Source organism: Schistocerca gregaria, chromosome 1 (genome assembly GCF_023897955.1).
Source record: "Schistocerca gregaria isolate iqSchGreg1 chromosome 1, iqSchGreg1.2, whole genome shotgun sequence".
In the NCBI taxonomy this organism is placed as follows: Eukaryota; Metazoa; Arthropoda; class Insecta; order Orthoptera; family Acrididae; genus Schistocerca; species Schistocerca gregaria.
In genome coordinates, this window is record NC_064920.1 from 760,160,810 (window position 1) to 760,176,685 (window position 15,876).

A 15,876-nucleotide genomic window follows, 5' to 3' on the forward strand; every position below is an offset into this window, starting at 1 on the left:
TTAAAACTATAAGCTTGACATACTTATGAAGCACTTTTCATGCAGGTATAATACTTGTCTAGGGAATAAAAAGGGTTTTCAATTAGAATTCATTTTAGTTGATCTTTTAATTTGTTAGTATGAAGGGTTGTGAGACTTTTTTGGTAGGGCTTTGGCTAGCTTCAGCCCAGCATGAAGTGCATTTGTTTCATATAAAGCTGTTCTGTGGCTATTTACAGCGTATCTGAACTTTTGCCTTGTATCGTACTGGCGCAGGTCACAGTTGAAATTTGGATTTATTGTTTTCACAAGCAATATAACTTCCAATATGTAAGCACCCCTAATTTTGGGAACAGATTCTGACATGATTCTCAAGGTTTGGCACCACAAGTAATTCTGATAACTTTTTTCTGTAGTATTAATAATGTGCTTGGGTTGGCTTGAGTTGTTGCACCCTATATCTCTACAGCATAGTTTAAATTTGACGAGAATAGGGCATGATAAGCAGTTTTTAGTACACACATGTCCTTACAATATTTGCTAATCACGTTTATAGCAAATCCACACTTCGACAGATTACATGCTATGGAATCGATATGTATGTCCCATTTGAGGCTGTCCCGGATTGTAATTCCCAAGAATTTTGTCCATTTTTCCTTTTTTACAACGTCATGTCCTCTGGATAATTTCATGTCAAATTCTATTTGTTTCCTTGTGTTAAATTCCATCATGCAATCTTTAAAGCTTGGAATCTTTATTTTTAATATATTTTTCCCATGTGGAAGTTTCTTTCTGTTTTATTTACATCTTTAAAGCACTTACATTTAGATGGCTTTCATTAAAATACTTGACTATTTCATTAGTTACACTGTTGCACAGTACCTCCAGACACTCGTAGTCTTTGTGTTTACACACTATTGATGTGTCATTTGCATACAATATTTTTGTACATTTAGGAGAACAATACTTTATATCATTAACATAAATCAAGAAAAGAAGGGGTCCCAAGACAGAACCTTGAGGCACTCCATATTTTATATCAGTAATTTTAGATTTGTAAGACTCACTGTGTGTTTAAAGCAAGACAAATTGTTTTCTATTGCTCATATAAGATGTTATTAGCTCATAGCCAGTTCCTCTGATACCCAGTCCCACAGCTTGTCAAGTAAAATGGTAATGCGGACACAATCAAAAACTTTTTCTAGATCAAGGAACACTCTAGTTATATATACCTTTTTCTCTATGGCCGTTATTATTTTGTCTATTAATTGTGCTGCTACTGATGTTGACTTGTTTTTCATAAAGCCACTCTGATTTTCAAATATTAAATTATGTTGACCCAAAAATGCCATTAGTCTAGTATAAATAACTTTCTCAACTACCTTAGAAAATGCAGGTATAATTGAGATGGCGCGGTAGTTTTCAATTTTAGATTTATCACCTTTCATGTAAATCGGGAGTACTTGTGCTATCTTTAGGCTATCTGAGAAACAACTTGATGCAATTACTTCATTTACAGCTGTGGCCATGGCATCAGATATGTTGTCTATGCATCTTTTCAGTGTATTGATAGACTATCCATCATAGCCTGTTGTTTTTGTATTTTTAATGACATTACTATGTTTTTGACTTCCTTGTTATTGGTTGGGGCAAAGTATATGCTTTGTTTGATTGGAATGCCCTTATATCCATGCTGAAGATTCTTAAAATGGTCATTGACAGATTTTCCAACAGAAGAAAAGTACTGATTTAAAACATTTGCAATCTGACATTGACATTTCATGATATGCCCTTCATGGTTTATAGTAAAATCACTTGTTGATCAGTCCTTACAATCCCTAAAGCTATTTATCACTTTCCAAACAGCTAAACCTGTGTTAGAAGAGTTTCTTAACATTGTGGCTACATATTTACTTTTAGTTTCTAGCAGAAGATCTTTATAGTAATCCTGATAGTCAATTGCCAATTTTTGCACCATGATATCTTCTCTAAATCATTTTACAGTTTGTTTTGATCTTGTGATGACTTTAGCAGATGATGAATGACAGTATCATCTGTAAAGAACCTGTGTTGGCAGCTCAGAATGTCTCCTAAACCATTTACGTAGATAAGAAACAGCAGAGGGCCTTTAACATTACCTTGAGGAATGCCAGAAATCACTTCTGTTTTACTCGAAGACTTTCCATCAATTATTATGAACTGTGGCGTCTCATAGGAAACCATGTATCCAGTCATATAACTGAGAAAATATTCCATAAGCATGAAATTTGATTACAAGCTGCTTGTGAGGTATGGTGTCAAAAGCATTCTGGAAATCTAGAAATATGAAATCAATTTGAAATCCCTTGTCGATAGCACTCAACACTTTGTGTGACCTAGTTGTGTTTCACAACAATGATATTTTCTAAATCCATGTGTCAACAGATCTTTCTCTTCAAGGTAATTCATAATGTTTGAACACAATATATGTTCCAAAATCCTGCTACATACTGACATTAATGATATGGGCCTGTAATTTAGTGGATTACTCATATTGCCATTCTTGAATATTGGTGTGACCTGTGCAGCGTTCCAGTCTTTAGGTATGAATCTTTTATCAAGCAAGTGACTGTATATGATTTTTAAGTATGAAGCTATTGGATCAGCATTCTCTGAAAGGACAGTAATTGGTATGCAGTCTGGAATGGAAGACTTTCTTTTATTAGAAGATTTAAGTTGCTTCACTACTCTGAGGATATCTATTTCTAAGTTTCTCATGTTGGCAGCTGTTCTTGGTTCAAATTATGGAATATTTACTTCATCTTCTTTGGTGAAGTAATTTCAGAAGGCTGCATTTAGTTAACCCCACTTTAGCAGCACTGTCACTGACGGTACTTCCATTTCTGTTGGGCAAAGGAGGCACTAATTGTGTCTTGTCACTAGCATACTTTACATACAACCATAAGCTCTTTGGATTTTCGGCCAAGCTTAGAGACAAAGTTTCATAGTGGAAATGGTTATAAGCGTCTAATATTAAAGTCCATGGTAATTTTTGAGCTTTTGTAAAATATCGCCAATATTGGGGATTTTGCTTTCTTTAATTCTGGCATGGTTTTTCATTGTTTCTGCAACTGTGTTCTGACCTGTTTTGTGTACCATAGGGGATCAACTCTGTTGTTTGTTAATTTATTTGGTATAAATCTCTCAACTAGTGTTGATATTATTGCACTGAATTCAGGCCACATCTGGTTTTTACTTACATTGTTAATTTGGCAGGAATGGAGAGTGTTTCTCAGGAAGGCATCAAGTGAATTTTTATATGCTTTTTTTAATAGATATATTTTTTGTTTATTGTTTGTAGGATTTGGGAGTTATGGTATTCAGTCTCACTACAAAAACCTTGTGTTTCTCACTAAGATGTGAAGTCTGAACCTGGAGCAGAGTGGTAAGGATGAAGCAAATGCAGCAAGGCCCAGTGGTGTACCCCTTGCTAATGTTCTACTTGCAAAATATCAGGAGCAGACAAAGGATGATATGAACTCAGAAACATCAGTAAGGCATCTTCATGTGAATGTGATGCTCAAAGTTTTGACATGTGTGCCTTGAACTTTTGAACAAAATGTTCAGCCTCTTCATTAGACTATGGAAAAAATGGTACTGTCCTGACATGATGTATTCCATTGTGTTTGCAAAACAAAAGAAAGTCCATTGACAGAAACAATTATTTGGGGTAAGCCTTCAAGAGAAAATACAGATGCAAATGCCTTGATAGTGCTGGCAGCATTAATTGAATGCACTGGGATAACAAAAGGGTGTTTTCTATAGGCATCAATGATAATCAATCAACATTTTTTACCTAAAGGGGCCAGAAAGTCTATATGGAGGCACTACCCTGGGGAATCAGAATGTGGGCTGGAGAAAAATTCCTGGCATGGAGTGGCCTGATTGTCTGCGCAAGCATGACATTGTGCCATCACACATTTTATTTGCTTATGTAAACTGAGCCGCATACAATGTTGGTGTACCAGCTGCTTAGTGTGAACTGTTCCCTAATGACCTCTATGTATAAGGCTTAACAGCTTCTGTTGTAATGAGGCAGGGATTAACACTCTTGTCTGTTGGGCTTGTGAAGCAGACTCACATTATTCAGAAGAGATAAATGCACTAAGGAAACAGGAATACATTTCTGAGAGAGTGACCAACCTTTGTCAATGCAACTTAGCAACTGTAGTGGCTTGTGTGGATCTACAAAAAATCAATATGAAAAGAACCGAGTGCTTGCAGATCAGAAGGATCAATATGTAAACAAGAAGCTTCCAATGCGTTGAATGCTGCATCTGTGCTGACAAGTAAATAACATAAGGTGTTGCTGCTTGGTGGTGTGCTACTGGGCAATACATAATCTCATACTGGTAATTTGACAGTAATAGTGACCAACATTGAAGCTTTGGTGCCATGTGGACAAAGAAACAATGATGTCAAAGGCTTATGCTGTGTGACCATAAAAAAAATTTCTGAAATACAGGTAATGATGAAATTTGATGACACCATATATAACAGCCAGGGCTTCCTTCTCCAGCTACCTATAATTAATCTGGATGCTGTTCAAAGTTTTGAAAGCAAATGTGATGAGGTGTTCTGTTTTGGTAGATTTGTGGGCTAAAACCTCCCCAGTGCCGTCGGATGAGGCACTGACTGCAAGTGCAAATGGTTTGAGAGGATTGTAGTGCATAAGGCAAGGCTAACAAAGCAATGCACTTTTCAATTTTTGAAGAACTAGGTCACAGTCTTTAGTCTAATGAAACAGAACGTTTTTACATCTGAGATGGTTCAGAGGCACGTCAGTATGTGCCAAATTAGGAATGAACTTTATGTAGTAAGTCAATCTCCAGCAGTTTGCAGTTAAAAAAAACTTAAGAGGTGGAAATTGCTGAATTGAATTACTTGCAAATGTTTTATTAAAGGACGAGTGCCATTGTCATTGATGATATGTGCTTTTGTTGTGTTAAAAAGAAAAAAAAAACATTTCTTCAAGTTACAATTGAGGCCTGTCTCAGTTAAAACAAATTTTTGAAACAATGGAGATCCAGAAGCACTTCTGAAAGGTAGGCACTGATATTCAAATGAGCCGACATGAGTATTTACAACAAAAAGTACCTTTGTCGCTCCATCCAATGCTAATTGGAAATAGGTTTCTGCAAGATCAATTGTTGAGAAGTATTGTCCTCTTGCTAGGCAATCCAAAATTTCCTCTGTACATGGGAATGATAAGGAATTAATGAATGTCTGTGAATTTACCATGCACTTTAAGTCTGCACAAATATGAATCTTTCCATTTGGCTTACGAATGATGACTAAGGGTGATGCCAACGGACTTGCTGAAATCAGTTTTAGGACAGTAACAGGCTCCAGTGTCTGAATTTCTGTAGGTGCTTCAATCAGGTAATGCCTGAGGCACAGGTCATACATGGCAAAATTTGGGTTGCCCATTACCTTTCAACATAATGTGAGCGTGAAAATCTTCTGGATGTCATAGAGTACTGTCGAACAAATGTTGATACTTGTCATGGAGTTGTTGAGTTGCAGAAAGGGAAACTTTTGTGTCAATGGCATGCACATAGTGCTATGTGTCTAATCTGAAGACATCAAATGCATCCAAGCCAAAAATATTTGGGCTAATGGGTGAGGTGAGTTACGTTGAAAGGGACTTACTTAGTTTTTGTATTTTTCATATAATCACCGTGTTCCAAGCACTGAAATAGGCGCTGAGAGCCAGATTTGATGTTTGAAAAGCTGGTTGGCCAATTTTTTCTTATACATCTAGGTTAAGATGTAGTTTAAAATGCATGACTGGCTAGAAATTTGCAATGCAATCCACAGTTTGCAGTGTGTTCTCTGAATGCAGTTATCCTTTCCTTGTCTGTTTTCGCCTGCACACTAGAGTGCTTTTGTGAATTTTGAAGTTGTAAGAGTCTTTTTGAAGTGTGTGATATTCCCATTAAATGTGTGTTTGTGCATTTTCTTCATATTTGCTTCTCTCATTTTTGAGGAGGAAGAGACACAGAATCTGAACATGAAATGACATTGATTTTCATCTGTTCCTGTTTTGTATTATTCCCCCATGAAACAGAGTATGGATTTCTAGTCTTTTATGGGCAGGCTATTTTTGTATGTCCCCTGTGATGACAAAATTTGCATTCAGCTTGTCTGAACAAGCAATATTTCTGATCATGGATGACACAGCATTTCATGCATGATTTCATTTTTGCATGGAGCTGGGGTAGTGTATTTAGCATTGTGCTGGTATGTGTTGGGAGTCTGGCCTTGTTTACATAGTGCTTCCCAGTGAATGCTGAGGTTGGGGCTGGAGCTGTGTAAGAGATTCTGAGTAATAGCATCACACTGCACTGTATTTTTTCCTGATGATATCACAACATGCAACTGAATTTACATTCTCTTGTCATGTCCTACAATTCTGCAGTCCATTCTTTATAAGACTGATCACTATGATGTTGCGTGCAGAAAAATTTATACTGAGCAGCAGCAGTGTGTAGTTGACTCTAAAAAAAATTGTCTAATCTTGCAGTTATGACCTCGTACAGCTGGGTTGGAGGCTTGCTTAGGGGAAATATTTCACTAGGTGGTGGTAGGTGTACACTCTACACAAGAAAAGAAAAATGTATCACATGATTCACCTACGATGTTGTAGGCTTCGAAATGTTGATGCAGCTGTGTTATGTATTCTTTGCACATTTCCTTCATCTTATTGGACTTTCAGAATAATGAAAGGTGGCAGCTGAATTCCTTCTTTAGCTTTTGGTGCCTTCTGCAGATGGATTGCTTGCACCTGTATGAGGCTGACAGCAGTTGTGTTATTTGTTGACTCTTAAACTGAACAAGAGATATTAGACACTGTGTGGCACTTAGATATTGCTCTCCCTGGTTTGTTGTGATTCCTTAAAAATGAACTTACATACTTCAACTTAATATATGCATACACACAAAAAAGAATTCGATAGAATTCCGGTTTCAAAAGCTACTTGTTCCATTATCTGATCCTCGTCGTCAGTCTATTATGACTTTCTTGCACTTTGTTTGGCTTTTTAGTGGATGCAGGAGTGAGTAACACATGCTGTTATGAACAGAGATGTCATATAATAATATATTCTAAATCTAATAACACATAGTAAAAATAATATTGTCGCATAAGAATCTGAGTACCACCATGGTGGAGTGGTTATGATACTAAACTGTTGCATAGAGGGTTGTGAATTCAAAACTTAACTGGACTGTACAATTTTGATTTTTATATTCAGTATCCATGAATGTCAAGAAATGTTCTGTAGCTGTGTATATACTGTATGTCTTCTGGCCAGAGGCAGTTCACTCTGTGCTCTTGAATGTGCAAGTGCCAAATAAACCTTTGATAAGTGAAGTTAGTATTTGTCATTCATCTAATTACACCTTCTTCTATGTGACATTATTCTGGTGGAAGCGCCGGGTATTGGACCTTGCGATAGCGCACATTATCGATGACACAGTGACTCCCATCAGGCTATGGCAGAGCCGCCGTTTATGTGGTGAGAAACCTGAGTTCGAGCCATATTCAACAGATCGCAATCTACCGAAGACAGAAGAAGAAGAGGACGTTATGATGACAGAAACTGTGTACCACCACAAAAGACATCTTTCCGAGTTCTCTGGTGACGATGGCCAAGATCCAAACAAGTGGCTGAAGGTATATGAGTGTATAGCCAAATTTAACAAATGGGATGACACTGTGTGTTTCGCTAATGTATTTTTCTACTTGGAGGGCACTGCCAAGCAATGGTATGAGGAGAATGAGGAGAAGTTCAGAAGCTGGGAAGTATTCCAAGTGGAAGTGCACAAGTATTTTGGCGACACACAATGACGAAGTGCAAGGCTGAAGATAAATTAAAGTGCAGGCACAGCGCCCAGGAGAAAGTACAGTGTCCTACATCTTGGAGCTGTGTACAGTAGTGGATCCTAGAATGAAGGAGGAAAATAAGGTTGCACATCTCCTGAAGAGTGTTGCTGAGGACAAGTATCAGGCCCTACTCCGCAAGGAGGTTTCGACAGCAGACGACTTCATAAAATGGCGCCAGCATATTGAGACAATTATCAAAAAAGAATTACACACAAGAAGTTTGAATGCCTTGCAAACATCTTATTGATGTCTGTGATGGAGGAACCAACTGATTTCATAAGTGTTCTTCATCAGATAGTGAGAGAGGAGGTTCCGAAGGTGCTTGGATTGCATGGCGAGCAAAAAACCGAGACGCTTCAAGAGGTCGTAAGGGAGGAAGTGGAGCAGACACTGAACCCAATCTCTCATCCTTCATTTCCCTTTAAAATGGTGAAAATGTCAAGACCCACGTGAAGTTACGTTCATACAATTCCACATAAGGAACCTGTTTGGTCACCAAGGAAGACTGATGTCTGGAGGACCCAGGATAACCAACCAGTATGTTTCCACTGCGGATGACCGGGACATGTGGTGCGCTATTATTGAGAAAGGTGGCGGATATTTGATGATGCTCACGCCAGAAGACAGCAGACAAATCTTAGCTGACACCAACTCCGGGACGACGAAGATGAACAAGAAGGTGTGGGTGCAGAACGACGTAGGTTACTATCGTAGCAAGCTGACCACAGGAGAGGACGCTCTCCAACACACCAATCAAGGTCTCCATCACCGTTTAGAAGCTCCAGCTGATCACCTAGTCATCACAACAAGGAAACTAAAGGGTGTGTCCTTCCTTGGAGATGAGGCTGCCGAAGAGAAAAATCCTCCGCCATTGATCACTACAAAAATGATAGGAAACTATGTTGATATCCTCAGGGATGGCCGACCAGCCCAAGCTCTTGTGGACTCTGGAGTATCAAATTCAGTCATTTCGGAGAAGTACCATTGCCAATTGCAGAAAACCGTATTCATTGACAATTCATAGGTTTATGCATGGAATGACAGGTGACAGTTACCTTTCTAGTGCTGACTGCAAGAATGGTCACTTCATCCAGCACACCTAGTCTCTACACACTCGGATTGTCATCTTCCTGTTCACAGTATCTCATCTTGTCTAGCATAATATTTGAGCAACCACAATCTATAATTGCCTGTGAAGCTTTCAAAAAGTCCCATCTGAGAATGGCATCATGGCTACACTCTTATAAGACAATGAATTCTAAGGTCTGTGAGCAGCCACTAATACCCAGACAAAAGGTACATCTTCCTGTAGGTTTTACACATTTCCAATTAGCCACCTTCATCAGGGATTTTTGCCACCGAGGGACTGGGTGTTTGTGTTGTGCTCTTTGTCATCCTTCAGGAACAGTTGCATGACTGGACTGTGAAAGGATTGGGAATTTGCAGGGCGGTGATAACCATGGAGTTGAGTGCCCCAAAAATTAAATATCATCATCATCAATTACAATCTTTGTTATCTTCAGTTCTCTCACACTTCTGTTCACCACAAATAAATTCTGTCTTATGACAAAAATATGTAACTGATATTTTAATAACATTTGCATCTTTAGTTGGCTAACTGCTACCATTTCAGATATACACTTTACAGCTACTTTCAATTCACAAAATACATGACTGGTGTGCTTTGTACAAATAAAACAAGTACTCACAATACTGAGTAATGTTAAATGCTACTTTCTGAATTTTCCCACCTTCAGTGCATAAGTAAAACCATGAATGAAAACCATTTTTAACTGTTTGCAGGAATGAAAAATGTAATGATAATTATACAACCAGATTTATCCATCGTCTGTTTGCTGAAGAAGGGAAAGGTCTTTTCAGTGTGAGAATGAATATTTTAGGTAATATTTCAAATTAATGTAGTTAATTTGTATTCACTAGTATTATATTTATTTTAGTGTCAATATTATTTATAGAAAATATGTTTTTATTTAAATATATGCAGGCAATGTAGGTTATCATAGTATTATTGTAACCACAAGGATAGACATAACCCATTAATAATCTGTTTCTAAAGAGAGAAGATATTCAGACACACTATGATAAAAGGGGATGAGAAGGCAGGGCAGAGAGTGTCAGTTAATGCAGGAAGCCTAACGGTTGACTTCTCTTTAAGACTATAGGTTATTAGAGAGTTAAAATACATAGGTCATAACTCAAAAGTGAAGGCAGCCTTATTCTGAGTTTAGGGTAGTTACTGAAAATAATAATTGCAAATAACTAAGAAGCTTCATGAAGTGCCCATAATGAGAGTTAAATGTCATCCTTGTCCTTAAGGTGAGCTGCCCTCAAAAATGTAGACAGCTGTATATTCTGAGTTTATCATGACTGCTTGTTCAATCTTTAAAAAAAGGTGTTAAAGCACATTTTGTGCAAGTATTATTTCAGGGAATTTAGTTATAACTGACAGAGCAAGATAAATTATCACAGGATGGGCCTGTGTAATCTGAGTGCCTAAAATATATCAGAATCACCAATAAAGAAGTAGTTGCAGGGTGTGTCTCTGATGAGAGTTGTACATCATCCTTGTCCTTAAGGAGGCATACTGCCCTAAAGGGAGAAGAGTCAGGAATGATCAATGGCATGAGGACACAGAAGGCAATGGAAGCCATTCTTTCAAAACACATGAAGTATATTCACAGAATTTGTAATCTTCTGCAGGTAAACTAGTTTCCCATTCAGACCTCTGAGTGGGGACTGTTCTGTAGGGGTTTATCAGTAGAAGGATGAATCTTCTACAAACTGGATCATGTAATTTTAGAAGTCTGAATGTAGAAGGAAAACTGAAGAGTCTGAGAAGGAAGATGAATGGAATGAAGTCACTGTTGGCGGGAATTAGTATATTGAAAAGAAAAGAGGACAGAGATTCTGATCATGGTCATAGGGTGATAGTGACAACACCAATAAAGATGTTGGCATTATTATGAATAGAATGGTAGGTAACATAGTGAGATACCATGAGCAAATTATTCTTCTTAGGCTGAAGAAGGATGAAAATGTGACACTAAGAGATTGAAATGCTGTTATAGGATAGGGAATGTAAGTTAGGTTTACTACAGAGTATGGACTAAAGGAAAGAAATGAGAGAGCAGAATGTGTTCTTGAATTTGTCACAGATTTCAGCTGGTTGTAGCAAACAGCCTCTTCCAAGATCACAAGACAAAAACATATTCTTCAAAAATCCTATAAAGTGAATATTACCTGGATTACATCACATTTAGCTAATGATTTAGAAATCAGCTCCAAAACTGAAAACATACAGAGATGTTGTAGAAATGACCAGCAGGCTGAAATTCTGCTTGGAGCATGGCATTGTACAGGAGTCAAATGTAGATCACTGGACATCAAGAGAAGAAGAAACTGGGAGCATCTCAAATATGCCGATACCAAAGAATGTTAAAAAAGAAATGAACAGATAAAGTACAAAATGAGAAAGAACTAAAAAGTAGATGGAGAAAGAAGGATAATATACAGTGAAGAAGTACTAAAAAAGTGGATAAGGAAATAAGTATGTGGAAGACCGTTGGCAGAAAAAAGGGACAGGTTAGTACATCATCTGCTATGACATGCAGGAATATTATCCCTACCCAAGGAGAAGGTGCAGATGCATGTACACATGTTGGTTTATGCTGATGTTTAGCCTGAATGACCAACATACCCCACCCACCAAACTAACAATGAGGCAGCTGATATTTGCCACTAGGACTTGGCTACTCATATCCCTCTGACATTAGGCAACGTGGGCTCCAACCACAGTGGTTAACCAGATGCTCAAACAACCATCAGAGAAAAAAATAGTAGGAGGAGCCCAATACATACAAATATTAGCAGAAGTACTATCCCCTGATTGTCTTTATATATATTGATCTGCCCCTATTACTTTTTTCCTTTAATGATTTTTCTAGCACACAGATAATGAAAGTATAATGCTTTACTACCTACACTTTTTCTCTTTGTCTGTAATAGCTATGACAACTAATACAGTTTCTGCATCTAGAGTCTTTAGAGAGTGCACTTCATTTACAATCTAGTAGATAAACTTCATTTCTTGCCTCTTTCAAGCTCTGAAAATGTTAGTAGACCTATGGCAGCTGAGCTGCAAAATTGTGTGAATGGACCAGAGCTACTCACAACTGGTCCAAGTCAGTTGCACCAGATACCCAAGAGTGCACATACCTACTAATAGGCAAAAGTGTGACAGTGTGTTGTGTACACGTGGGCGCATGTGAGCAAAGAGCAAGGGCAGTGAAAAATGAACCACTGTACAGTACAGACACTTTTTTTAGAGTCTATAACTTCAGTCCATTGGCCATGTGGGTTGAGCTTATGCAAGATCTCTACAGAATGGTACAGAACTTCGTTTAGACCTCTCTACTCGTTTCCACTTTCGCTTTGTCACGTCTGTGAAATACATGGCACTCTACAGTCTTGAAAAAAGTTCATTTCATTTTGGATGTGCATTCATTGTTCTCCCATGCTCACACAATTGGACGATGCACTCATCACTTGGGAGTGTACACCCTCTGGAATCAGTGTTCAACTATTATGCAAATGGAATTCTGGTGATTGCTGGTTAATGGACACTGATTTGATTTCATTTTTGTCACTTGTTCATTTACTCATTTATGCAGAATAAATACATTCAGCAAATGTGTACTTATCACTTCCCATTGGAACATCATCATCCTAGCCTACATTCTGAACAAAGTGCATGGGTGCAGCAGTAAAGTTGGCGCACTTCATGACTGAAATTCAAGTGGTGATACCCAGACATTCCCACTTCACTGGTGACCCCAAAGTGATTACTAGGCTAAATGCATGGTGACAAACTTTCATCAGTGTGAGTGACATGGAATCATGAGTGATCTACTTCTTATGTCTTTTCAGAGCTACGTGATAATTCAAGATTACGACCTTGGACAAATTTCATAACAACTAGACAAAAGACTGTAGATGAGCTGCTAGTGTACAACCAGAGGCTGATGAGTGAGCTGCAGGCACTCTCCTCATGCACAATTTCTGCCCACCTGGAATCAGCTGAGAAAACTTTCATTTGCTAAGTATCACCACACTGACACCTCCCACTGTTATGGGAACAGTGGTAGGCACAGGATAAGTGTTGGTTAGGCTGCTGCCATTTTGGCCTCATGACATAATCATGTGATTCAACCAACTGGAAGCTGTTTTTCTGAGTAACAACATCATCTATGACCTCATCAAATTTTAATAATTTGTGAGGCATCTAATCGAGACTATGAGGCCAACACAGACTTCATATAAGCAACTAAAAGAGCCATCAATCTGGTGAATTTCATCATTGCTGGAACAACAGGTGCATCAGTTTCTGACTGAAGGGGAATATGGTGACAGAAGGCCATCTCACTTCCTGTGGAGCCTTGCAGAATGCAACATGGTCCTGGACTTGCTGTTGTGTGCCATCTGAATGCACAGCCTCTCAGCCCATGTGCAAGTGGTCATTGTTACACAAACAGAAATGCAAATGAATGCCGCCATGGACTTGCCTGTTTTGTTGCATGACACACTGGCATTGGTGCCCAATACTGCTGTCATGGCAACCTACAGTGCTGTAGCGGTGCTGGAAAATTTGACCCTGTAATAAGGCCGGTATTGCACTATCAAATTTATTTGTCAAAGTTGATATGTCAAATATTTCTGTCAAAGAAGTTTGATGGTGTAATAGGGCACTTTGTCAAATCTCATCTTTCATCAAATAAATTTGATCAAATCTAGGGCCTCGCTGTAGATTTGACCATAAAAGTGACTGGTCTTCTGTTTACTGCAATGTGACATTTTACCACTTGGAGCGCTAGCATCGCTGCAGTGTTCTGACATCTGTAGTGTGTTCATAAACATGGCCATGAAATACAATTGGTTTGTACCATCAACCACAAAAATAATAGAGATCTATGAAGCTGAAGAGGCTCTTTACAATGTGTGGCACCCTGAATACAAAAATTGATTAAGAAGATTGGAGAGCTATAAAAATATTATGGAGATCATTAGCCATGAGATATGGTTTTTGGACACAAAATTTAATTGATTTGTTTATAAAATAAAAATAGTTCTTAACACACATAAAGTGTATTGAACATTTATTTATCTTCAGACATTGGTCCTTTAGTGCTTTATAAATTGCTGCGCACATTTCAGGTATTATTTTCATTAATGTGCACTGTGGTATTCGAGTGCTGTACTGTAAGCTAAAGTAACTCTCTCCTGTAGCAAGGAATTGGAGTGTTACAGAGAGCCTGTCTTCTGCAGATATAGCAGTTATTAAATGAGTGTCGTGCTTTGTGATATGAGGATACACTTCACTTAGCACATACTGAAATGTATGCTCATCCATTCTTAAGTATTTTATGTACGACTTGATGTCCTCCACTACAAGCTCACATAACAAGATTTGTTGAATGTTTTATTGTCTCATCATAAAACCCACGGCTTCACCCTGGAACGTTTCCTTCCCCCCCCCCCCCTTCCCTCTCTCTCTCTCTTCCCCGTGTGTACACAGTGCAATTGTGGTACATGGCAACTGCTGTGGTAAATAACAAGTTGTTGTTGTCAGCCATCTTGAACTTTGATGCAAAATATGATGACAGTGTAATACCCCTTTTTAGTGCATGTCAAAGATCTTTGTCAAATAAATTTTATGAATATTTCATCATATCTTTGATCAAACCTTTGACAAAGAAATTTGATAGTGTAACACCATCCTAACACGGGTCTCCTGCAGCCACTGGCATGGCCTTCAACCTGCACCACCTAGTTCAAGACTTAGATGTACAGGTGGCAACACTCACCATGCAGGTCAACCAGTCAGTGCACCCATGTACAGAGGACAGCAGGCACTGTAGTGACAGCAGATCCTACTACCTCCGATCAGGCTCGCACAACCACCAATGCATTACTAGCCATTCTGCCAGCTTGCCAACAATGTCAGAGCAGCAGCAGCAGAATAGTTTATGTTTATAACATTCCCAGTTTGGCACTGAAGTGACGAAGTGTCAGCCTCCCTGCTCACACTGAAGTGCCAGCTGCAACCGGGCCTAGGCACACCTGGCTGCAGTGCAATATCCAGCTGTCTCTTCATAATGGAATGTGCTGGCAGTGTGAAGTGTCTTGTCGACACAGGTTCCAGTTCCAATCTGCCTATTGTCCCCTGATATATATTAAGAAACTGCTGGAAGGCTGATGCACTGTCTCTTATGACAGCAAACAATGCGACAACAAAAACATATTGCTTGGATCACCGAAATTTGGATGTTGGGCTGTGTTGCACATTTGCATTGACATTCACTGTGGTTGACATCAACAAGCCAATACTGCGTGCAGATTTCCTCACCCACTACAAAAAATTTTAAATCAGTGGGAGCTGATGCTTTTTCAGTGTTAAACCACTGAAGTCTCGTTGATAGTACACAGATATATTGGAGAAATTTCTGGAGCTCACTCACCCAGCTGGTGCACCAAAGGAAGTCAAACATTTGACAGTCCACCACACCATAACTACAACTAATGCTATCCATGTTGACTCACACCCAAGTGACTCACTGCAGCAAAGGCTGAGCTCGAGGCCATGTTGCAGCAGGGCATTGTTCGACCAGACCATCATGCTCCTCTGCCTTGCGGTTAGTTCCAAAGAAAGACAATTCATGGCACCCATTTGGAGACTGTTGTACCTTAAACACACAAACAGTGCCAGACTGATATCTGGTACTGGACCTGCAAGATTGTAGCCACATCTTAGCGGGCTCAGTTATATTTAGCAACATTTAGCAACAACTTTGTGAAGGCATTCCTGCAGATCTCTGTGGTGCCTGAAGACATTCAGAAAACACCAATTATCATGCCCTAATTGGGTTTCTGAAAGCATGTACACAATTTTAGAA

General features: G+C 38.8%; 1 protein-coding gene across 1 annotated transcript in view; it reads left to right on the forward strand.

Moving 5' to 3' along the window:
- LOC126267969 (ATP-dependent 6-phosphofructokinase-like) overlaps nucleotides 1–15,876 on the forward strand; it is a 368,583-nt gene that overhangs the window by 297,658 nt on the left and 55,049 nt on the right. Inside the window, exon 14 of the mRNA XM_049973318.1 lies at nucleotides 9,710–9,807. Within this exon, the coding sequence (XP_049829275.1) occupies nucleotides 9,710–9,807 (98 nt within the window). The remainder of the gene's footprint in view (nucleotides 1–9,709; nucleotides 9,808–15,876) is intronic.